General features: G+C 44.2%; 1 protein-coding gene across 1 annotated transcript in view; it reads right to left on the bottom strand.

Moving 5' to 3' along the window:
* TBC1D9 (TBC1 domain family member 9) overlaps positions 1-24127 on the bottom strand; it is a 120824-nt gene that overhangs the window by 11049 nt on the left and 85648 nt on the right. Inside the window, exons 9-16 of the mRNA XM_069556855.1 lie at positions 23375-23525; positions 21388-21602; positions 19145-19262; positions 17718-18003; positions 17240-17369; positions 8129-8227; positions 7885-7953; positions 3236-3476 (exon numbers count right to left, since the gene is read on the bottom strand). Of these exons, the coding sequence (XP_069412956.1) occupies positions 3236-3476; positions 7885-7953; positions 8129-8227; positions 17240-17369; positions 17718-18003; positions 19145-19262; positions 21388-21602; positions 23375-23525 (1309 nt within the window). The remainder of the gene's footprint in view (positions 1-3235; positions 3477-7884; positions 7954-8128; positions 8228-17239; positions 17370-17717; positions 18004-19144; positions 19263-21387; positions 21603-23374; positions 23526-24127) is intronic.

The raw sequence follows: 24127 nt of genomic DNA, 5'->3' as shown, positions 1-24127 counted from the left end.
TGCCATAGCTTGGTAAACTTCTAGTTTTGATGAGTGAGAGGGATGACTATGCTCATCAAGTTCAGTTCAGTTGCTCAGTCACGTCCGACTCTTTATGACCCCAGGGACTGCAGCACGCCAGGCTTTCCTGTCCATCACCAACTCCTGAAGTTTGCTCAAACTCATGTCCATCAAGTCAGTGATGCCATCCAACCATCTCATCCTCTGCCTTTTCCAATGAGTCAGTTCTTCGTATCAGGTGGCCAAAGTATTGGAGCTTCAGCTTCAGCATCAGTCCTTCCAATGAATATTCAGAGTTGATTTCCTTTAGGATTGACTGTTTGGATCTCCCTGCAGTCCAAGGGACTCTCAAGAGTCTTCTCCAACATGACAGTTCAAAAGCATCAATTCTTCAGCATTCAGCTTTCTTTATGGTCCAACTTTTACATCCATACATGACTACTGGAAAAACCATAGCTTTGACTAGATGGACCGTTGCTGGCAAAGTAATGTCTCTGCTTTTTAATATGCTATCTAGGTTGATCATAGTTTTTTTCCCCAAGGAGCAAGCGTTTTTTAATTTCATGGCTGCAGTCACCATCTGCAGTGATTTTGGATCCCAAGAAAATAAAGTCTGTCACTGTTTCCACTGTTTCCCCATCTATTTGCCATGAAGTGATGGGACTGGATGCCATGCTCACCAAAGGATTTATAAACACTGACTTGTTGTCCTTTTCTAGTGCCGTGATTGTCAACTAAGTATTTTTATCTCTCATGTTAAAATGGCCTATGGCCAATTAGTTGTACAGTGAAACTGGTTGCAGCAAAGATGTTTACAGCAAAAACTCCTTGACCCCTTTCTAATAAGTAGAATATGTCTTTCTTTTCCTTCTCCTTATTTTGTCCAAAGGTCATTAAAAAAAAAAATCTCCCTTTTGATAGATACCAATGATACTAAGCAGTTACTTTGGAACAAAAAAGATGATGAGAGGGTCAAAATGTCTCTAGCCTTGTCTAGATTGTTTCACTTTTTTATTTTATTTTGCTCACTTTTAAAAAACTTTATCTGTGGCAGATTCATGTGGCAAAACCAGTAAAATATTGTAAAGTAATTAGCCTCCAATTAAATAAATTTATGTTTAAAAAATTACAAAAAAACACTTTATTGCTTTTATATTTTTATTTTTTGGGCCATGTTGCATGGCATATGGGATCTTAGTTCCCTACCCAGCGATTGAACCTGCACCCTCTGCAATGGAGGCTTGGAGTCTCAACCACTGGACCACCGTGCAAATTCTCTTGTTCACTTTTTTAAAAAGCAGAATGTATTTATGCATTATTTGTGTAATTAAAAATCAATACCTCTTTCTTCCCTAAAAAAAAAGAAAAAAAAATCTGTTTGCTGTCCTTAAGCACAGAATAATGAAAAAGGACGTGCCTCTGAGACAAACTTTGAATCCTGGGTCCAGCATGGACAAACTGCCTTTCAGTTCAATAACAGATATATTCTGACTTGCTAAAAATGAATGTTTCAGCATGTTGCTTAACTTTTCTGAGCCACTATCTCTTTAACTGAAAATGAGGGCATAAATAGTAAACACACAGATAATAAAGCATCATTGTAACTGCACAACCCTGCTTCCAGGGTGCTTGAGTTCAAACACCAACTTTGCAGTTGTGTGCCTTAGGTAAATTAAATGCACATAAAGTCTGAGAGTAAAGCCTGGTTGAGTAAGTACTGTATAAATGTTAGTTATCAACACTATTGTGTGCTTCTGTGCTCCTGCTCAGTCGTGTCTGACTCTTTGTGACCCCATGGACCTGCCAGGCTCCTCTGTCCATGGGATTCTCTAGGCAAGAACACTGGAGTGGGTTGCCATGCCCTCTTCCAGGGGATCTTCCTAACCCAGGGATCGAACCCATGTCTCCTGTGTCTCCTGCATTGGCAGGCAGATTCTTTACCACTGAGCCACCTGGGAAGTAGAGATCAATACTATTATTACCTCAAAGGTCTGTTTGGATTAAGTGATAATGTACAAGTTCTAAAGCATGCTTAATAAAGGCTAGTTTCCTCCATGTAGCCCTTTTGAATGATCTATCTGAGTGCTTTCTACAAACAGTTTTTACTTATCTAAGGCGGCCTCACCTACTCCCCTTTGTTTTTTTAACAACCATCAGTTTCCTCTGGCCTTTAAGCCTTCCAAGTCATGATTCTTTATGATTTAGGGTGCGTTCTGGAATCATTGTTGGCTCAATACCTGATGCCTTCATCTTCCCTTGGGCACATGTCACTTTCAAGTGCATGGATCAGGTCACAGAGTGTAGCACAATTAGAATTAAAAAGTTTTTCCTACTTAATTCTGGCAGCCCGACATAATGCCTGCTACATCCATAACCACATGTCAGGTGAAGCTCGACCACCACATAGCTTTTCTACTCAAATATTAATGCAACAAGCCCAGTGGAATATAGGGCAGTAAACAGGTCAGACAGCGAGGCTGACAGGCAGAAACCCGTGATGCTTGTCGGGTGCGGGTGTGTATTCTCAGGAATGGACACGTTTCCTCCCCACAAAATAGAGAGAAAAGATTTCCACTAGACTGCAGAGCGGTTTTTTTTTTTTTTTAGCCTTTTATTAAATTATGAAATGTTTCATAAAATTTTATGAAATATATCATATGTAGGATAAATATATGTTGGGACAAGTAAAAGCTATCCACATCCAAACATTTCTTCTTCCCTCATAAAGTTATCGTGGTCTGTGAATTTAGGGTTTAAGGTGATATCCTTGCAAATTCCATGACTAAGTATATTAACTAGTGCTGAAGACTATCTGTGGGCTGGTGGCTCAGATGGTGAAGAATCCACCAGCAATGTGGGAGACCCAGGTTTGATCCCTGGATTGGGAAGATCCCCTGAAGAAGGGCATGACAACCCGCTCCAGTATTCTTGCCTGGGAAATGCCTTGGACAGAGGAACCCGGCGGGTTACAGTCCATGGGGTCACAAAGAGCTGGATACGACTGAGAGACTAACTAATGCAGAAGGTAATGATTTAATCATACGATATATCCATTAACTAAAACAAATGTACAATCAGCTTGCAGACCTTAAAACGTGCTCCTCTGTCCTGTAAGCCCTGTGTTGCGAGGAGAGCAGGGCTACGGTCCTGAGGGCAGCAAGGCAGACCACGCTGCTCCCCCGTCTCCCCCGATTTCCCCACCCCGACCCCCGAACTCATGCAATCGTGTCCTTACTCAGCCCCGAGACAAACTCTCGGAAGTTGATCAGAGAGTCTCCATTCTCATCTAATAACTGGAATAAGCGGGAGGCCAGCACGTCAGAGTGAGTTCCGCAGGCCCAGGGAAACAGCAGCGCAAACATGCCCTTGAACTGCTCCAAGTCGATGCGATACTGCTCGAGGTAAGGCAGGCTGGGGTCATGCCGGTCCAGCGCATTGCTGCTCCCGCCCCAATAACAGCTGGTTAGATGTTCCGCCTGCAGAATTGAAGGACAGAAAGAAATGGCAGGCTGCATCTCACAGCAAATACTGGCAAGAAAGGCCTTCCTCAAATCTGGGAAAAGGCTTTAGGTCACCAGTCTGCATCTCCTGGGGCAGTGGTCTGGACCCAGGGGACCCTCGGCTTCTCTTTTACATTTATCTCCACCTGACCACCTCCCACCAATTCCATGGCAACCATCTCTGTGTTTATATCTGGCATGAAAAACCCGTTTCAATTACTGGAGTAGGTGAAGAAAGAAAGAACTTCCCCTTCATTTTCTCTCCCACCGCTACTCCCACACTCACAAGCATTTTAAGGAGTAACTCCCATAAAGACAAACAAATATTCTGTTTTAAAAGAAATACCATAAAGACAAGTACTCTGTTTTAAAAGAAATACATAAGAGTGTTAACTTGAAGAGGATCTGTAATTCAGGCAGTCTGATCACCTCCTGTCCGCTGTGAGGATGGTACAGCCCAGAGGGTAAGTGGCTTCCACGAGTCAGCTAACCAGAATCATAGTCAAAGCAGAATCATAATGTGATTCTGGGTTTCCAAACTTCTAGTTTAGTGTCCTGTAAACCCCTGCCTCCTGGTCACCTAGATCACATAAATCTTACCCTGCATATGTGCTAAGTTGCTTCAGTCATGTCAGACTCTTTGCGACCCTGTGGACCATAGCCTGCCGGGCTCCTCTGTGCGTGGAATTCTTCAGGCAACAATACTGGAGTGGGTTGCCATGCCCTCCTCCAGGGAATCTTCCCAATACAGGGATCAAACCCATGTCTCTTTCATCTGCTGCACTAGCAAGCTGGTTCTTTACCATTAGCACCACCTGGGAAGCCCAAAGATTATCCTAGTCATCCAGTCCTGAGGCTACAAGTATGCAGTCCCTCCTGTTTTATGCATCTGAAAATAGCGCCAGGAAAATTATGAGCAGGAACCACTAGGGTGGAGGAGGACAGAGATCCAGCTGAAGGCTTCCTGTTTCTGTCCTTGGAAACAAGGCAGCCTCTTTATTCAGGAGGTCATATTGATTCTGGCAGAAACACACGCCCATTCTAGGAAAACCACAAAGATGAAGCATCTAACAGAAAGGCCAGTAAGAAGCCTCCAGTCTCCCTAGGTAGAGGTTTACAGTCAGCAATGAATGGTAGGCTGGGGAGACAGAGGGGCATCCAAAGGGAGACTTTATTTTTACTTTATTTCCTGCTGTACTGTCTATTTCAGTATAAGCATGTATAAACATTGTAATAGCAAAAAGCACTCTCATACCAGATCGTTCCCCCTTGCCTAGGGGTTCTGAGAAGGAGGAGTCAGAGGTGAGTATGCAGTACTTCAGTGTTGTTCTTATTTAGAACAGAGCAAAGAAGACCAGTGTCTTTGTCCTCATTGTTTACTGGGAACTGTAGCTAATAATCTGGCAAAGAGAGGAGTGGGAGTAGGCAAGAGAGGAGGAAGGAGAGGTGTCTCAGGGCAGCTTTGGGAGAATAAAGAAAGTGTGTCAGGTCCACTAGGCTTGGGGGCTGCACTCAAGTGCTGCTGGATGGTGGGGGGTTGGGTGGGGCGGAGTGGAGGAGCATGGTGATGGTGATGGGGTCAGGGGAGGGAGGCAGAGGCTGAGGTTCGAGGGGTGCCCCGGGTGGAGCTGTACTCCGATGTGATGCCCAGCAGCCCCGTGGGTGGGAACGAGTTAGTGATATGGCCCCACAGGAAGGGTCCCCTTTTACCTGAGCTCTATCAGTGGATAAAGGTTACCCAAAGCACTTCCTCCTACCTAAAGCACCCACGTTCCTCTGGAACCGGCCCTGAGTGTGGAGCAAGTACATTCATGGTGCTCACAGCCGTCAGGAACCAAGTCAAAGAGACCATGTCCCTCTCCTTTGCTGAGACCGCCTACTCCATCTGGGCACTAGGGACTTGAGACTGAAAAAGGACTAATTTAGAAAGAGTTCAAATAAGGCCCAGGGGCTGTGGATCACATTTTCTCCCAAACCTGCCTTAGGGTGGCAGTCTTTCACCTTTTTCTTTCAAGTTTAGCCCAAAGCCCAAGCAGAAAACTGTGGGAAACAAATGTCTCTTTCCTTTGTATCTGAAGGAAATCCCCCAGAAATTAACTTTATAAAAGACTGAAGAGTCTGGCAGTGTGTCTGACATGATAATACCTCAATAAATGTTCAGATGAACTGAAGCCAATGAAAAGTCTTCAAAAAAATACAATAAAGAGTCCTTATCTGAAGTCTTTGTCTTGGGTTGGCATCGCCGACTCAATGGACATGAGTTTGAGCAAACTTTGGGAGACAGTGAAGGACAGGGAAGCCTGGCGTCCTGCAGTCCACAGGATTGCAAAGAGCTGGACACGACTGAGCGGCTGAACCGAACTGAGTACCCGAGAATCCTTCCCATCCCTGACACCAATCGAGGACGTCAGGTTCTCTCTTGGGGCGCTCAGAAGACTTGGGGAACTCCTGTTTGTCAACACACCTGAGGGCAGGGTTTTGGAGTGTAAGGAAAGCTTTCTTCAGGCAATATCCTTGGTGTACAAACGACACACCTGGAACCTGGAGGTGCACAGACTGCAGAAGGCAGGGGCACCCAGGGAAGAAGATACGGCTTCAGTGATCTCAGGATCTTGGGCTTCTGCACAGCCAGCCCTGGTCTTGCTCTTCTGGTGTGCCCCAAGTCAGCCTCCTTTGAATGTCACAGCCCTCCCCATTGCCTCCAGCTGCCACTACCCACTTCTGCGTAGTTGCCCTAAATCCTATTCCTACCCATCTCCCACCCCAACTCTGTGAAGCAGATTTCTTTCAGTCCTCAATATCCTTTTAAAATCTGATCTCAATTGAACCATTGCATTTTTTTCTTTCAATCCAAGTTGGATCATTGCATTTTTCCCTCTATATGAAATGAAGAGGGACTCCCTCCTTATGGAAAACCAACTTAACATGGAGCAATTAGGCACAGTGCTTTACATCCCTGAATAAAGCATGATTGAGACGGCACATGCTTAAGGCTGCACCATTAAGTGCTAAATGAAGCCTGCTGGGGGCGCTGTTGCCCACGCTGCTGGACTGCACAGAGCCTCCAGCAACCTCTCTGCGCCTGCCTCAGAAGCATGCAAAACTGAACTAGACTCAAAACAGATCACTGAACCACCTATGTATTCAACACACATGTATGGAACACCTATTGGGCAGGGACACGAAACTAGATACTAGAGAATCAGAAATAAATAAAACGGTGGTGCCTCCAGTAGCTAACAGGTAAGTGGGATATTAGCAAAAATATTCCCAGCTCTCACATTTTCTGTCTGACCCTAAGATCAACTAGTGTCCAACTCAGATCTTTACGTCTGCCCCCTTCTGTTCATTTCTGGAAATGAAAGGCTCTATAACAAAAAACTAGCCAATTAGAGATTGTGATAAAATTGGTACCTGCATAAGAGGCATCCTTTAAAAATTTTTCCTGGCAATTGTCACATTTTTACCTATGATGTTGGTAATGATAGTTAAAACAAAAGTGTTTTTTTTTTTTCTCCTAGGAAAAAAAACAATTCTACATTGCTTCATTTAATGATACTATTTCCTTATTGAGGATCAAGATTGGTGTGGGCTGACTTAGAAATACAAAAATCACAGAAATTTAAACAACTAGGCTTTCCCTTAGACATTCAAGCAGCTTTATTTTTATTCCAGCTACGTATCTCCTTTTAAGGGTGCTTGAATATAGATTAATAGAGGAAATTAAAATTTACAGTAGTTTCAGAAAGAATTTAAACTCGATTGCCATCATTCCAATGAGTATTATAAAGTAACACCCTATTTGCTTAAGTCCAAGGAAACAGTGAAAATACTACATGGAGAGGAAGAAGGCTAAAACATCAACTTAAATGAATTACATCTTTATTTTTCATACTAAGCACTCTACTTACTTTATACTCTTAACTCCATCTTCCTGTGTATGCCTGCTGACACTCATGCTACCCCTTCACAATTTAACAGAAAAATCTGGGAACTAACTGAATGATTAATGTGAACTCCTGGGCTTCCCTGGTGCCTCAGTGGTAAGGAAGTCGCCTGCCGATGCAGGAGACATGGGTTCAGTCCCTGGTCCGGGAAGATCCCACATGTCTCAGAGAAGCCAAGCCTGTGGACCACCACTACTGGGCCTGTGCTCTAGAGCCTGGGAAGTGCACCTACTGAAGTCCAAGTTCCCGAGAGCGTGTGCTCCACGAGAGACGCCAACGCAGAGGAAAGCCCACACTCCACCACGAGAGAGTGGCCCCACCAACCGCACCCAAAGCAGAGCCCACAAAGCAATGAAGACCAGCGCAGCTGAAAATCATCAAAAAAAAGGGAATTCTTTTACTCCCTTGAACGTACATGAGTTTTCTTTGAAACTCACCTTGAAAAGAGCATAAAGTTCTTCGAGTTCATCAATGGTAAAGGAAGTTTCGGTCACAATGGTTCGTACCTTATATAAAAAGAATAACACCGTGACTTTCACAAACTCAAAAATACCATAATGGGAAACTTCCCGATTGTTTTCTTTTCAATCCGCTTAGTCTGTCAAGCAGGAATTGGGAGTCTGGGGGAATACAAGGAAGGATGGGAACAGAAGGCCACATGCCATTTCTCAAAAGACTCACCACATTGCGTTTTGTAGTATCTTCCAACGTCTGGATCACTTTTAGTCTCTGTTTAAATCTCATCTGTTCAATCAAATCCGCCCGGATAGTTCCAAATTTCTGGAAAGAAAACCAATACTGGTATTTCTGAGAAATCTGCTGAAATACTTGGTGTCATGTCGATGGAGACAAATCCTGACACCATGAGAAATTTCTTGCCAAATGACAGGGCTCTGAGACTATACCATCATTTACTGTATGTCCTTTGTTTATTTTGAAGCCATTTAACAATCTTAAATAATAGAAAATTCTCATGCTTCTTAACATTGAAGTAAATCTCAAAGCCAAATTAGTCTTTCTCAAATCAAAAGTTCATATGGAAAAAAAAAAAAGTGAAAGTGTTGCTCAGTTGTGTCTGACTCTTGGTGACTCCATGGGCTGCAGCCCGCCAGCTCCTCTGTCCATGGGATTCTCCATGCAAGAATACTGGAGTGGGTAGCCGTTCCCTTCTCCAGGGATCTTCCTGACCCACAGATTGAACCTGAATTCTTTACCATCTGAATCACCAGGGAAGCCCAGTTCATAAGAAAGGAGAGGGTGAAGTAAGGCTATAGGGACCCTTTGTGGATGAAATAGTGCATTCAAGGAAGAACTTTCTTGACGGGAAGAAAGGAAGTGTATGAGGCTAACTACTCAGCTGGGAGGCTGTAGGAAATGTTGGAGTGTGCCTTCCTGTTCTGATCTCTAGTTTAATAGCATTCGTCTTTCGATGGCAGACACTCAGGACTAGCCACCTTTCCTAACCCAAGAAGCCTAACATTGCCTGAATGTTTGGGGTGTTGGCATTGGGGAGAAGTCTCGGAGAGGAAATGCATATGACTTCCCTCTACATTCCTCTGCTACCTCTTATAAATCTATAATGATTTCAAAATAAAAGTGGTTTTGGGGGATTTGTTTTGTTTCTGGAACTTATGGTATAACATTTTACAACAGAAAAAGATGAAGCAATCTGAAAAATAAGTGACAATCAGGGGCCTGAGAAACTCCCTTTGAGTTTAAGAATACTATTGGCATATACAGAGAGCACTGAGTTTTGAAATTATGCTTGTCACACAGACTGGAAGTTGGCTCATCAATACCCATACATCTGTTCTCCCTGCATGTAGAGAATTCAAAATTTCAGCCAAGTACCCAGATGCTCAGCAAAAGACTACATTTCCCAGTGTACCCTGCAGCTTCTTGTGCTGGGTGACTAGATTCTGGCCAATAAGATGTAAGTAGAAGTGATGTTGTTCAGTTACTCATTGTGACCCCATGGATTGCAGCACTCTAGGTTTCCTTGTCCTTCATTATCTCCCGGAGTTTGCTCTAACTCATGTCCATTGAGTCGATGATGCCATCCAACCACTTCATCCTCTGTCCCCCCGCTTCTCCTTCTGCCCTCAATCTTTTCCAGCATCAGGATCTTTTCCAATGAGTAAGCTCTTCAGTGCCCATTAAAGGGAAGAGACACACCCATCCTATCTCCTTCCTGTGTGGATAACTTTTCTCAAGAGTGGATAAGATGGGGAGGGAGGTGGGAAGGAGGTTCAAGAAGGGGGATACATATGTACACCTAAGGCTGATTCATGTTGATGTTTGGCAGAAACTAACCCAATTCTATAAAGCGATTATCCTTCAGTTAAAAAATAAATTAAAAAAAAGAGTGGGTTAGAAAGAGCCTGGGTCCCTGATGCCACTGATGCTCCCTGATGCTCCACACCAGTCCTGAACTCCATAAGCAAACTCAAAGCAAGAGAAAATCGAATTTCTGTTTTAACTCTATTTGGGGGTCTATGGTTACAACAGCCTAACCTCTGTTCTAACAAACACAAGAGCTAAAACTTACAAACTGATTAAGTGCTCAGCATAAATTACGTGTTTTGCTTAAATTCCATTTACTCCCTTTCTCCTGGTTCTATTTATGCCGACTCCTTTTCTGTCTCCTGGGCACATAAATCCTCTCTATCTTGAATCCCTGGGCAGCTCCAGGGCTCAATCTTTAGACCTCTACACGCCTACATCCTAGGGCTTCCCCTCACTGTCTACCACCTCTACTGTTCACACCCTGGTCCAAACCACTACTGTCTCTCTCAGAGGCTTAAAAAAAAAACACAAGGTGACAGTTGAGAGTTAAGTTTAACTGGGTACAAAATGAGGGCTATATATATATTTAGCCTGGGAGACAACATTTCAGATAGCTCTGAGAAACTGCTCCTAAGATTTCGGTGAAGGGAGAGTACATGCTATCAAGCATATATTTTTTTGCAGGAAGTTTCTGTTAGTCTCATAAAGGTGATAAAGTCATGTGGAGTAGACATCCCCGTGATGGAATTTACTGCTTTTCTAGATATGAGATGCACGAATTGGGCTTCTAAAATCAGCTCCTGAAAATATCTGACCTGTTTTGCTAGTTTCTCAGAGCACAGAGTGCCTCATTTCTGCTCTCCACCCTGAACTCCTTTCAAGTGTTGAAGGTCAGCAGCTGCAGCAGCTCACAATTTAATCCTTGTAGAGGCGGATGGCAAGCCTCTACGAGGATGTGTGTTCATGGGATTCTCCAGGCAAGAATACTGGAGTGGGTTGCCATTTCCTCCACCGGGGGATTTTCCTAACCCAGGGTTGAATGCACATCACCTGCATTGACAGGGAGATTTTTCTTTCTTTTTTTTTTTTTTTACCACTAAGCCACCTGGGAAGTGGTTTTAGAAATGGTCCTTCTAAAACCTGAGCCTTGACACTACTCCCTTGCTCACAACTCCAATGCTCTCACAGCTCACTCGGAGTCAAATTCTAAGTCTTACCAATGATTCCAAGCCCTATACCCCTCCCCCTCCCTCAGCTACCTCTCTGGTCAGCTGCCAACACCCTTTCCTCACTGCTGCAGGACAGTGGCCTCTTACTGCTCCTCGTGAACATTATGGCAGCTCCACTGCCAGCCAGGGGCTGTGCAGCAGCCTTCTCTGCCTGGAAATCATTTCCTTCGGACACAACTCGCTGGCTCCCCCAGGTCATTTGTGTCTCTGCTAGACGTCACTTCACAGACACATAAACCCAAGAGAAACAGCACGTGCCCACCCCTTTAACCTGCTGCGTTCTTTCTTACATGGCCTGCCTCTCACCCCTCACTATGAGGGCACAGACTGTGTCCTCCAGAATGGAGGACAGATACTGATTCTCACCAAGTGCTCAACAGGTATTTACTGGACACACTGAATCCTGGGGATAATTTCAGGAAGTGCTCTTCCTAGCTCCATTTCAGAGACGAGGGAACAGAAGCTTAACAAAAATCATCAACTTGCTCAAGTTCACGGAGCTGTGGTGGTAAAGCCCAGTTTGAACACAGGCTGTCTGATTCTAGAATTTGCACCCTTGGAAGAATCCCCAGGGGTTCATCTCCCTGACTTGCTGCAGAGAGCAGTCAGTGTTCAATAAGGCCTTGAGTTCCCAGATTCAGTGAATAAAATATAGGAGATACAGGATGTCCAGTAAAACGTTTAACTCAGATAAACAAGAGTGATCATCATTTCAGTATGTCCCATGCAATGTCAGTCTTTTCTGTATCTTATCTGACAACAGCAGCAATGCCATCTCTCTACAGGCTGTCCCTGTCCCACATGGAGTACTCTGAACCACACAATTTATAATTTCCCCAAACTGGAGTCAACAGTGAAAAACCCTACCCTTCTAATGCTTTCTATTTCCATCTATTCAATGTGTTTTTCCTGTTTTGAATGGGAACTGCGTTTTGACTCAGGTGTTTCTTCCCGATAGTTAAGACAAGTGTACACTGACATCTTAGAACTTAGACCAGTTACTTAGAATTTTCATCACTTAATGTGATCGGAGGGTCTTGATCTACAAATGCAGGGTTTATGGATGAATTTTCCCACCTTCAGAGAAGTGTCTTCTCAAGACCGAGTCCGAATCCTCTCCACTCTAAAGAAAGATATGGCAATTACTGCCACTTAGAAGTCAGAATTCAAAAGTTGTCAGTAGGAGCTGCCACTAGTGATGGAAAATGTTATACTTAATTCCTTCTGGGTTAAATCCTCGGGTGGGATTAAAACTCCCAAGAAACGTAACTCTTTTGATCCTTACAGAAGAATGGAAAGTATCTACTATAGAGCTCACGCTGAAGATAGAGGGGTGGGTTTACCACAAACCAGCACACAGTCTGCCTTTGATCAACCAGGAAACATTACCTACAAGACAGAAGGAAACTATTCTTGCACTACAACCGGGAAGGACATTAACTATGACGTGTCATTGGTCATCCTTACAATAACCTTCTGAGTTAGTACTGTTACTTCCATTTCTCAGATGAGAAAACTGAGGTTCAGAGAGGTTCAATAAGCTCCCCAGAGTCCCACAGGGGCTGCACTGCAATTTAAGGTTCAGTCATTGGTTTTATAACTCCACCACCTACTTTTCCAGCATTCTAGAAAAGGGTTCCAGATAGGTCCTTCTCCGTCTTTGGGTAGAAGAGAACGTAAATTTTTGGAGCTAGACAAAATGTGATTCAAATTCATTTTCTTTTACTAATTATCTGTGTGACTCTGGGCAATTCAGTCAAATCTTCTGAATCATAGTTTCTTCCTCTGTACAAGGAGACCCCAAAATTGTCCTTGTAGATTGCCCTTAGAGATAAAGATATATTAACATAAAGTACGGGTAAACAGTAACTCATAGTAAACGCTGGCTTGGTGATCTCTGCAGATTGCTAAAGAACAAGCTGGGTTTCTCAGGTGGCTTAGCGGTAAAAAATCCTCCTGCCAGTGCAGGAGGCACAGGTTCTATCCTCGGGTAAGGGAGATCCCCCCTGGAGGGGGAAAGGGCAACCCACTCCAGGATCCTTGTTGGAAAATCCCATGGACAGAGGAGCCTGGCGGGCTACAGTCTACAGGGTCGGACATGCTTTAGTGACTAAACAACAAAAAGAGTTACTTCCCCCAAGCCTGACCTTCAAAGTGCCCTCTACATTTTCTATTTAATTAATATCTGTTCCTCAACTAGAAATGGACCCTGCAGTTTGCCAGGCAGGTCCAGGGACTGGCCATACTCAGACACAATGGAACACATACAATGGCCCTTCCATCGGGAGCAAACAATCCCAACCTAAAAGGAAACCATGAACTCCCAAGTTCCTGCCTAGCTATTTCCGGAGGATTTCTAAAGGAAGATGGGTTATGAGGAGGACTGGGCCGTGATCTCCTCTCCCCTGCCCCTTCACCTTTTTGGAGGGGCTCTGACAGAATGGAGTTCTGAAAACAGCAAACAAACAATGGCTGAGTAGATCCTCTCTCTTTGCAGTGGCTGTTGGGTGCCTTGCGAATCAATTAGTGGTTTCAAGACTTCCAACTAACCAGCCTCTACTGGACCCACTGGCTTCATGTCCATATGAACACCTACAAGCCCATCCACCTTCTATCCAGACACACCCCCTGGGCTCTGGCTCTAACACTGGGGAGCTCGCGCTTGCCTCCTGACTCTGCCACTTTCCGTGTGCCTTGGGAGAACTGACTCAACCTCTCTCAACTTACATTTTAACCTTAAAATGTGTGAACATGGACCTAGTGGGGCTATCGATGAAGCACCCGGCACCTGCCCCACACGAGGTGGGTTCTCCACGAGTGACAGCTGTTATCACCAAAATTAATAAGCCCAACACATTAATCTGACATTAATCTGAACTTTCAAACTGTCTGTCCTTCTGCACAAACTCCTCCTCGTGTTTGATCAGCCACCTCCTTTCCCCACTGCAGCTCAGTTCAGTCCCTCAGTCATGTCCGACTCTTAGGGACCCCATGGACTGCAGCACGCCAGGCTTCCCTGTCCATCACCAACTCCTGGAGCTTGCCCAAACTCATGTCCATCAAGTCGGTGATACCATCCAACCACCTCATCCTCTGTCATCCCCTTGCTTAACATTTCTCAAACGCTCTGGGTGGGCTATCTTGAACATAACGAAACTATGGTGGTCACGTGCCTGCTATGAGTCTGCTATTAATGTGCCCTGTGTCTTCCAGGAGGCTCATCAGAGTCTATGGATTAAACCTGAAGGCTGGGGCTTTGTCTACCGTGTCTGTGTGTCTAACAAAATGGCACACAGGGCCCAAACAGAAGAAAATTGTCTCTCAAACTGCCCCTCCTTCTAGGAGGGGCTTGGGAGAACTTCACAATGCATGAGATTTCCACTATGAGACATTTATGAAGACAGTTATCACATCTACTCATCAGGAGAAAGGTGACCGACCTGCAGCATCCTGGGATCTCAAGGCTGAACGTGCTTTCGGTATTCTTCCTACTTATCTATTTTCCTGGCTAACTATCCTGAAGCACGGAAAGCAAGGAGTCACCTGCTTCAGAACACTGGTGTCTGTCGTATAACCGGGTTAAAATCCTCCTAGGCGTCTAGTGGCCCCATTCTGCATCTAGGGCAGTGACTCTCAGCCCCCACCGGGCTCCAGAATCACCTGGGAACTTTTGAAAAATATTTCTTCTTAGGTATCATACCAAGATACAAAGGTAACTGGTCTAGAAGGGAGTCTAGGAATTTATATTTTTAAAAGCTTGGCTTAAAAAAATTTTTTTTTAAGGGATTTGAATGCTCAGGCAGAATCGAGGACCACCAATCTAATAGGAGGCAGAAAAAAAAAAAAAAGGAAAGGCGAGACTTTGTGGTGTTGTCTGCAGGATGACCCATTAAGGTAATGGGGATTTCCCAGGTGGCACTAGTGGTAAATTACCCTCCTGCCAATGCAGGAGACCTAAGAGACACGGGTTCGATCCCCGAGTCGGGAAGATCCCCTGGAGGAGGGTATGGCAACCTACTCCAGTATTCCTGCCTGGAGAACCTCAAGGACAGAGGAAGCCGGCAGGCTACAGTCCATGGAGTCTCGCAGACTCAAACATGACTGAAGCGACTTAGCAAGCGCACACAGATAAGGCATTGGGCAGGCACTGGAGGCTTATTAGTAGGGCAATGCCACTAAGCAGAGAAAACCAAAAGCAAATCATTGTGCATTGAAAGAGGAGGTGATGTAGGCATTGGTAGAAATAAACAAGGTCGTCTTCCCAGGCAGAGGAAGGAAACTATGGCTGTGCCCTGCGATAGGACTCTTGGCAGCCTGAGGGGTGCCATTTGGGACCAGACAGACAGGAAGGAGATGGACATCAGCTCTGGTCTTGCTTCCATTCTTTACTCTTTCCCATTAAAAACGGGCCACGTGCTGACCTCAGCGAGACCTTAGCTTATCTGTTGTGCAGAACAAAGCTGAGTTTCTACATACCAAGCTTTATTACTTGGGTCTAGAATTCTCTTTACAGTAAAGGTTTCGGGGAATGCCTTTAGAAAAACAACCCACAGCTATAATAATAATTATTGCTTTCAAGTCACAGGGGCTCTTTTTCTGGAAAAATAATCATTCAACATTTCTGACGGAGGACTATTAAAAGTCCTGGGGCAGTGATTTTTTAAAAAATGCATTATGATAATAACCAGTTTTGGAGAGAGTGAAGTGAAACAGTCATCCTTAATCTCTACTAGTGAAAATTTAAATCAGAAAAATCTATACAGAAACTGCACAGGGTGTGCCAGGAGCTTGGAAATAATTCATACTTTTTGACCTACTACTGGAAATCTATTCCTAAGAATGGACTCTAAGAAAAAAGTCAGAGATGTATTATTTGTATAGACACTTTCATATAATATATAGTATCATACATATTATATACACATAAAAATACCATACAAATTTGCCAATATGGTACTGAAAATTTGGAAGCAACCTAAGTAAATGTCCAAAGAAAGGGACCAGCTAAATAAGTTTTGGCATCTCATTAAAGCAGAATATTAAGAATCTATGAAAACCTGCAAACAAACAATATATTAAATATCAGAGAATGTTCATCATGCATTTTAAGTCAAAAATGGAAAGTTACAAAGCACTTTTAAGCAGATACTTGTACTTAAGTATAAATTGCAGATATAAAAACATATTGGAGGGAGATACGGTGAGATGCTCACAGTATACAGTTTTTCTTTCACATGTGTTCAGTCTCTACATTATTTTACAATAAGCATGCTTTACTTTTATGATGCTAAAACATACCCCAAATGTTTTGTTTTTAATATGTATGGGGTGCTAACAAAGTTTTTCTGAAATAATAAATTATCAGCCTTTCTTCTATTTTGAGTTAAGGGCACACATTTCTGAAAAGGTGTCTGGATCCATACCAATTTTTTTTAAACGCACCTATTTTTTTTTTTTCTTCATTCTCTATAAGAGAGATTTTCTGACCTCAGCCAGAGGTCACCATCTCTCCAGTATCCAGGCTGCTGCTAGCTGGAATGCTGACAATCACCAGGAACACAATCCCAAAACATCTGGAGAGGGCCTGGTATGCTTAGCGAAACATTCACACTCTTCCTTAATGATCAGGAAATGAACAAACCACAGGTATTATCCTTAATGATCAGGAAATGAACAAACCGTTCCGGTCCTGAGTCCCCGGAATGCCAAAAACCACAAGCGCTATGAGGTACACAGCATCACTAGTTCTTTTGTGGAATTTAGGACCAGATCTGGGGTCACTGTGGACCAGAACACACCTTCCCCAACCCGGGCCGAGCAATCTGAGAGGAGTCCTTGGAGTCTGGTTCTTGTCTGGGAGGCGGGAGTGTTCTGTGTGTCCCCCACGTAAGAGGACTGTCTCGTCTGCTTCCCAGGAGACCCAAGGACTTGGCATGAGCACAGGAGGGCCAGCCTCCCGTGCCTCCTTTCAATAGCCCCTCCTCAACCCACCCAGAGCGGAAACAGAGCTGCTACTTGATCAGCCTACGAGGTGGGCAAAGCCAAGCGTCGGAGGCCCGAGCGGGTCATGCAATTGCTCCGTGGTGTTTGGCCCATTCATTCAGTGGCCCTCTCTGGAGCTCGAAGCCGTCAGCTGGTGGGGAGCTGCCTGCTTCGACAACCAGTTCTCAGAACCAGGAGGGAAGCAGGGACACCCTGGGTTAGCAGTGGAAGTGTGTGGCACACATCCAGCGGAGGCCCTCTGCGCATGCAGTGTTGTGACCCCAGGCAGACCTACCTCATAGGAAGTTCTGATGAGTCTGAAAATGTCAACCTCAGGATAGGGCTCCACGTCATCACTGAGCAGGGAGTGGAGGTGAGGGATGGGGGGCAGCGTGCTGTCTTTATTGGTCACGCTGTCCAAATACCTGAAGAAGAAAGAACCCGGAGTCACTGAGAGGCGAATCTGGAATTCTCTCTTTATAGTTGTCCACCTATTTTCTGCAAACTCTGCATATCAGAAGACTAGAATTTCCTTAAGAGTGAATGAAAATCCCTTCACTTCTTTTTAAAATTTTATTATTTTTTTAAACTGAAGTATAGTTAATCGTCTTCACTTCTAGAGACAAAGAATAAAAAAAAAAAATCCTCAATCACAGAGAGAAGTGGGCCCTACGATAACCATCAGGGCATATAAGACTCACAGAACCAAGGAGAAAGGCAGATGGAAGGTACAGAGAAGGCAGCCCAGGGGTAGTTTTCCAGGTGAGAAATACCTTCCCAAAACGGTCATAGCCTCCCCGTCGTCCTTGCAGTTCAAAAGCTTGTCTACGTTTGCATCAAGCACAGCTAGGGCCAACTGGAATATCACTTTGATTCCTTCATAGAAGAAACAGTCGACAACCACCACTGCGCTCTCAAAGGGCATCACGCTGAGAAAAAGGGTGAGGAACCAGGACAGGGAGATGGTGGAGATCACGCCCAGGTCCTGCATGCAGTCGTACAGCTGCGGGACATAGTCCCGGGCCAGTTCCTCGAAGACACCCTGGTCCACCAGAGCACCTGCAGTGGGGGTGGACACAAAAGGTCACGCGTTAACCCACAGCACCTTCTCGCAAATGAACCCAAGCCAACAGCTTGACGAAAACAATCCAGTTGACAACTGCTACTCAGACAGAACTCTAATCGCTACGTCACTAGACGAAGGTATCATCAGCACAGCCAAGTCACCAGATGAGTTCTGACTGCATCTTCTCTTTCTGGGGCCTTCCTCCCCTGCTTCTTTATCATAAAAGAGCAATAACATCAAACCTCTAAGAGCTGTGGAAAAGGTCAACTTACAAGATTTTCCTGACACACAATTATTTTGCTGGCAACATGATGTCTGGCTAGGCATGAAATATACATCTAAGTAGGTTCATTTCTTGGCAAACTCTTAAAAAAAAAATCACTCTTCTGGATGCTTGGTCCCCATATAGGAATTATTTCTTTAAATAATTGTTTGGTCCCCGCCCTCCCAAAGTATAAGCATTCCAGCTGTACACATTCATGATCAACTTCCTGATGTTTCTGGAGGGTATTTCCAATGAATCAAGTTACTGTGCAAAAGTTTAGAAATGAAGACAGAACATAAGAGGAGAGCATAAAGTACACCATTTGCTATACTAGCAAGGAAAAGCTTGTCTTGCTAAAATGAATGTCTAACACTGGAGGGGATTATACAGAGAGACACCAATAATGTATTTAAATGCTCACCATCGCTGCTTGCTTTGCAATGAAACCAGTTCTGAAAAATACCTTAGAAACTGAGCTCTGAATGTATTTTATATGCTATTCTGCCCACTCCTTTTTTGAATCCTTCTGCTTTCCACAGATTCCAAGCTCTTCAGGAAAGCACCATTAAACCTTTGGGGACTGGTGATCTGCATGCCTGGTGCAGCTCTCACGTGCCACAGACTCCCACACTGAGTGTTTTCTAAAACAATGAGATGTATATTCTTTCCATGGGGAGAAGCTCCACGGTGCTCTTTTGTATAATAATCTATGTTGATTCAAGCCCTCTCATTCCCATTTTGGGAAACTGGAGTTGTCTGACACTCTTTTGGCTAATAGTGACTGGAAATGGGGTTACAGCTGGTTTCCTGGTTCTAGAAACATTTCCCTGATGAGATAAGGGTCATAAACTAATTGCATCCTCACGTACCAACCACCCTGGTGTTGTAGTAATCAGGGAGCATGCGTTCACACAAAGCCACCAGCAGCCAGAAAGCTTCCTCCTCTTTGGCATAAAGCAGCAGCACGGATGTGACAATGTTCATGGCCTAAAGGGATGAAAGAAGACGTCAGCAGACACATTTTAAATACATCAGACACATTTTAACATATGAGCAACTTTGTTAACCTGAGAAAGGACTGAGTTAGTCCCAAAGGAGCCAGCACACTTTTTCCACAAAAAAACAGATAATAAATATGCAAAGGCTTTACATACACCCATTCTTCTGAGTTTTGTTTTGTTTACATCTTTTGAAAAATGTAAAAACCCTTAGAATGTCAGCCTGCTAAGTGTTTTGCTTTTGCTTGTTGTTGTTTTGTGGGTTGTTGGGTTTTTTTTTTTTTTTTTGCCTGTTAACTGTAAAGGGTTCCATGAACACCAATATGCACCAAGGACTGAGCCCCACCATGACCACAAATCCTCATTCAAAAACTCTGTCCAAAGCCTATTTGCCAAAGCTTTCAACCTATCAGTCTCAGTGTTTGGAATCCTTAATTCGGTGAGGTGAATATTTCCCTTTTAATCTTCCATAACTGTTTCTATCACCCAGTACACATGGCTTGAGGCGCTCTTCAGGGAACAATGAAACCTTTCAAAGTTGGAGTCCTCGCCCATTATTTCCATCTGGATAAGGATGGTAGTGATAAGTAACAGGGGTTTAATTCTAAAGTAATCTACTTTATTAAAAGATATCATCAGCTAGCTCATAAGCACTCCAGGCTCAACTACTTTAATAGTCCTCTTAATTAAAAAGAGGAAGATCAAAAGATAAATATGAACTCTATTATATTAGAAGCCAGCTCCTGCCTATACTTCTTTTGATCCTGGAGAAACCGGTAAGTAAGTGTCCATCAGATTCCTACAATATAAATGTCAAAAAAGGAATTTAGGTCTGATAGGCTCTTCCTTGTAAGCCTGACTTGGTAGGTTCCCAAGTGAAATCATTAAAATTCCACTTGAGAATTAACCTGCCTACTACACGATTAAGGTCATGGCTGGTTTCTTCGTCATTCAGTCAAGGTACGTTTCTTTTGAGGCTCTACTAGGTAACAGGCTCTGGACTAAGTATTGGGGAAAAGGAGGGACACAGGGGTGACACATCTCACAGGGCATAAATCCAGGGGTCAGAGAGAGAAAAGAGATGTGAAAGTCGATTAATCAATTCAGAGGTATATTTTAAATAAACTGCTATCAAAAAGGTAAAATGTACAGGGAGACCTGTGATATATGCATGTCTGTGTGTCTGTGTGTCTGTGTGTCTGTGTGCATGTGCACACACGGTATACAGGTTTCAAGAAAGTAAGCCTGCCTTCAGGTCTCAACTAGATGGTCAAGGAAGGTTTCTCTGGGTACATATGAAGCCTTTCAATCTAACAACACTTAGAGCTTTCCAAACTGTGCTATCCATACTAACATATACAAGCAATCACTGCGGTTGGTATATGGGTAACATTTTTTAATACTGAATTACACATTTATTTTAGTGGGCCTTAAAATATAGCCATAGCATATAAGAGCTACATTCTCAAGGACATTAACTGCTTAGGAGTTGCCAGGGGGAGGAGCACTAGGGAACCCAGGACGCAGAATTAAAGGCTTGGTGCCCAGATATGCTCATGACCAGTTAGTGACCAGCCAGGCCACCAGACGATGGTGGATCCAGAAAGGGCACTCTTATCCCTTGGCTCCCCTGCTCAGTGCAGGGTTTCTCTGCTCTGGGAGAGCAGGCATCCCCGAGGACATCTGACAAGGTCTAAAAACATTAAGTTGTCACAAGTGGGGAGCACTGGCATTTTGTGAGAAGATGCTATTAATTATGTTATTAAGCAGGAATGTTACTAAACATTCTCCAAAGCACAGGACAGCCCCACACAAAGAATTATTCAGTCCATAATGCCAACAGTACCAAGGTCGAGAGACCCTGGTACAGTAATTGCTCTCTTAACCATAAAGCCTTTCTTCTTTTTAAAGAAATATTTATTTATTTGGGTACCGGGTCTTAGCGACAGCATACAAGATCTAGTTCCCTGACCAGGGATCGAACCCGGGCCCCCTGGGAGTGTGGAATTTTAGCCACTGGACCACCAGGGAAGTCCCCCATAAAGCCTTTCTTATTACTTACCGGCTGGCAGAAAACATTTTTTTAAAAAGTCTTACCCATCTGTGACATTCACCTGGCAATACCCTATGTTAGGATTTCGAAAAGCATAAGCTGTCAAGACTCTCCTCAGAGCGGCGATGCCCATCTCGTTCTGGAAAGCGGGGTGTTCTGGAAGGGAGCGGTGCAGGTCCCGCTCAATCTCCTCCGTGGCGAGGTTGTACTTCCCCATGGACTTCTCCACGAGGTCCTCATAGTAGCCGGGGTGGGTGGCCTTCTCGTTGATAGCCCCTGGGAAACACCGAACGGAGCCAGCATCAGAGAGTGGGAGCCCCGGCCTTGGCTGCCTGACCCGGCACCTTCACCTTCCTCCTGTGAGGACCTGTGTGTCACAGCCACAGCCTGGCTGTAACTTCACTGCCGGCCCCCTCCCCTCTTCCCACTCCACTGGAAGCCAGCGGCTTAAAAACTCCCCTGTTCGCTATGATCTCCTGGAGAAGCGTATGGCTACCCACTCCAGTATTCATGCCTGGAGAGTCCCATGGATGGAGGGGCCTGGTGAGCTACAGTCCATGGGATTGTGGAAAGTCAAACACGACTGAGTGATTCTCTATCTCTCCCTCTCTCTCTCACACACACACACTCTATGATATCACTTATACGTGAAACCTAAAGAATAGTACAAATGACCCTAGATACAGAACAGAAACAGGCTCACAGATACAGACAACAAACTTATGGTTACCAAAGGGGGGAAGAGGACGAGAGAGAGACAAAGTACAGTATGGGATTAATAGATACAAACTACTAGTCATACAACAGATAAGTAGCAAAGATTTACTATATAGCACAGGGCATTCTAGTCAATATCCTGTAATAACCTATAAGCCAAAATAATCAGAAAAAAAGACAGCTGGATGGTTATGCTGTACACCTGAAACTAAGTTACTGTTAAACTATACTTCAATTTAAAAAAAATAATGAACTTTTTAAAACCCTCCCTACAAGCCTCCCTATACACACACAAACAAAAAATTCTCCCTAAAGGTAGAGGCTTCCAACCTAGAAACTGTGTTCCAAGGAACTTCCACAGACAATCCAAAGGGGCTGCTCATAGAAGAACAGGGCAGTGGGCAGAGAAAGTCAAGCTGAAGCGGAAGCCGTCTCAGTTCTCCAACCAAGCAGCCTTGCTTGCATTTTATCAGGGCTTTCCTTCTGATTTAAGTTAAAAAAGGAAGCTTTGTCTCTCAAAACAAGTTTAAAAACTGAAATTATGAAGAGCTCACAAAGAGCCATACTGAAGAGTAGGAGGAAGGATGAAGAGGGATTTTCAGAATTGCAGGGGGCAGGGAGCATATTCCTGGCAGTGAGGAGCCGCTGCTGTAGAGGGGAGCTCCTCGGTGCTGGGCGGGAGGACGCAGAGGTGGGTGAGAACCACCGCTGTGACATAGCTGCAGCTTATGATTCTTACAGACAGACAAACCCTGGATGCAAGCACTTAACTACAAATCTAGTTAAATATAATTTACGCAAGTATAAGGTTTATGTACACACACACATATACATATATATAAATATGTACATATAAAAACACACACATATATATGTACATATTATATAATTAAATAGGTGCTTTTATGTTAAATATGTATATATACACATGGGCTTCCCAGACGGCACAGTGTTTTAAGAATCCACCTGCCAAGACAGGAGACTCGGCTTTGATCTCTGGGTCCAGAAGATCCCCTGGAGTAGGAAATGGCAACCCACTCCAGTATTCCTGCCTGGAGAATCCCACGGACAGAGGAGCCTGGCGGGCTACAGTCCATGAGGTTGCAAAGAGTCGGACACGACTGAGGAGACTCAGCACACAGGCATGTGTGCAGACACACACATATGGAATGAGAGGGTAAACTGACTTGTACTTCACTGATTAGAGATTAGCCCCCTGGGTTGACGTGGGGGTTACATATCTGAAATAGCCCTGAGGCGCAATGGAAGGCTGAGGGCAGCCCTGGGGCTCCCCACTCTGGAGGCGTGCTCCCGCTGCAGCCCCGCCGTACCTGACAGCAGCAACCAGAGCTCCCCACGCATGCTCTCGGGGACACCCTTCAGCACCAGCTCCCGGGTCTTCTCTGTGCGGTACATGCAGATCCCTTGCCCGTACTCCGCAAAGTGAATCTTCCAGGCCTGCTCTTTCAAAAACTCTTTGGCCTGAAAGGGATGAGGTAGCATCATTACACCCAAAGTACTTCGAGATTGGTAAGGACAAGTTTGAAGGAAAGTCAGAACATTTTCCCTGGAGAATGGAGCTGGTAAGTTCTGGACAGAATTCATGAGAACAAAGAACTCAGATTTTCTGAAGACCTTCTGTGACCTGACCCATATATCAGAGCCTGTGGATCTGCCATGAAACTTTCTGGCCCAGAGTCAGAATGCCACTTACCTGAGATGGTCAGGAGCATGCAAATGTTACTTATGGCTTTATATCTCCTCCTCCAAGTGAAACAGACTGGATGTTGTTAAATGCAGCCTGAGACATTATGTACTTACTTGTTGGCTACTTAAACAACAGTTAAAAAACAAAACTAAAAAAATGTCACCTGCATATAGAAGTATATGACCCGTCTCCTTTCACAGTGAAGCCACTCTGAAACCCGATGACATACAAATATGTCACTGTATGTTATATTTATATGTCCTTTGTATTTTTAAACAAAATATCCTTCACTTGTAGGAAACTGTTCAGTGACATATTGATGAGTTTATTTTAAAAGATTTGTTAAAAACATTCCTGTTCTAATACAGAAAGTTCC

This window comes from Ovis canadensis, chromosome 17 (genome assembly GCF_042477335.2).
Source record: "Ovis canadensis isolate MfBH-ARS-UI-01 breed Bighorn chromosome 17, ARS-UI_OviCan_v2, whole genome shotgun sequence".
In the NCBI taxonomy this organism is placed as follows: Eukaryota; Metazoa; Chordata; class Mammalia; order Artiodactyla; family Bovidae; genus Ovis; species Ovis canadensis.
This window is presented reverse-complemented; position numbering and strand designations above follow the sequence as displayed.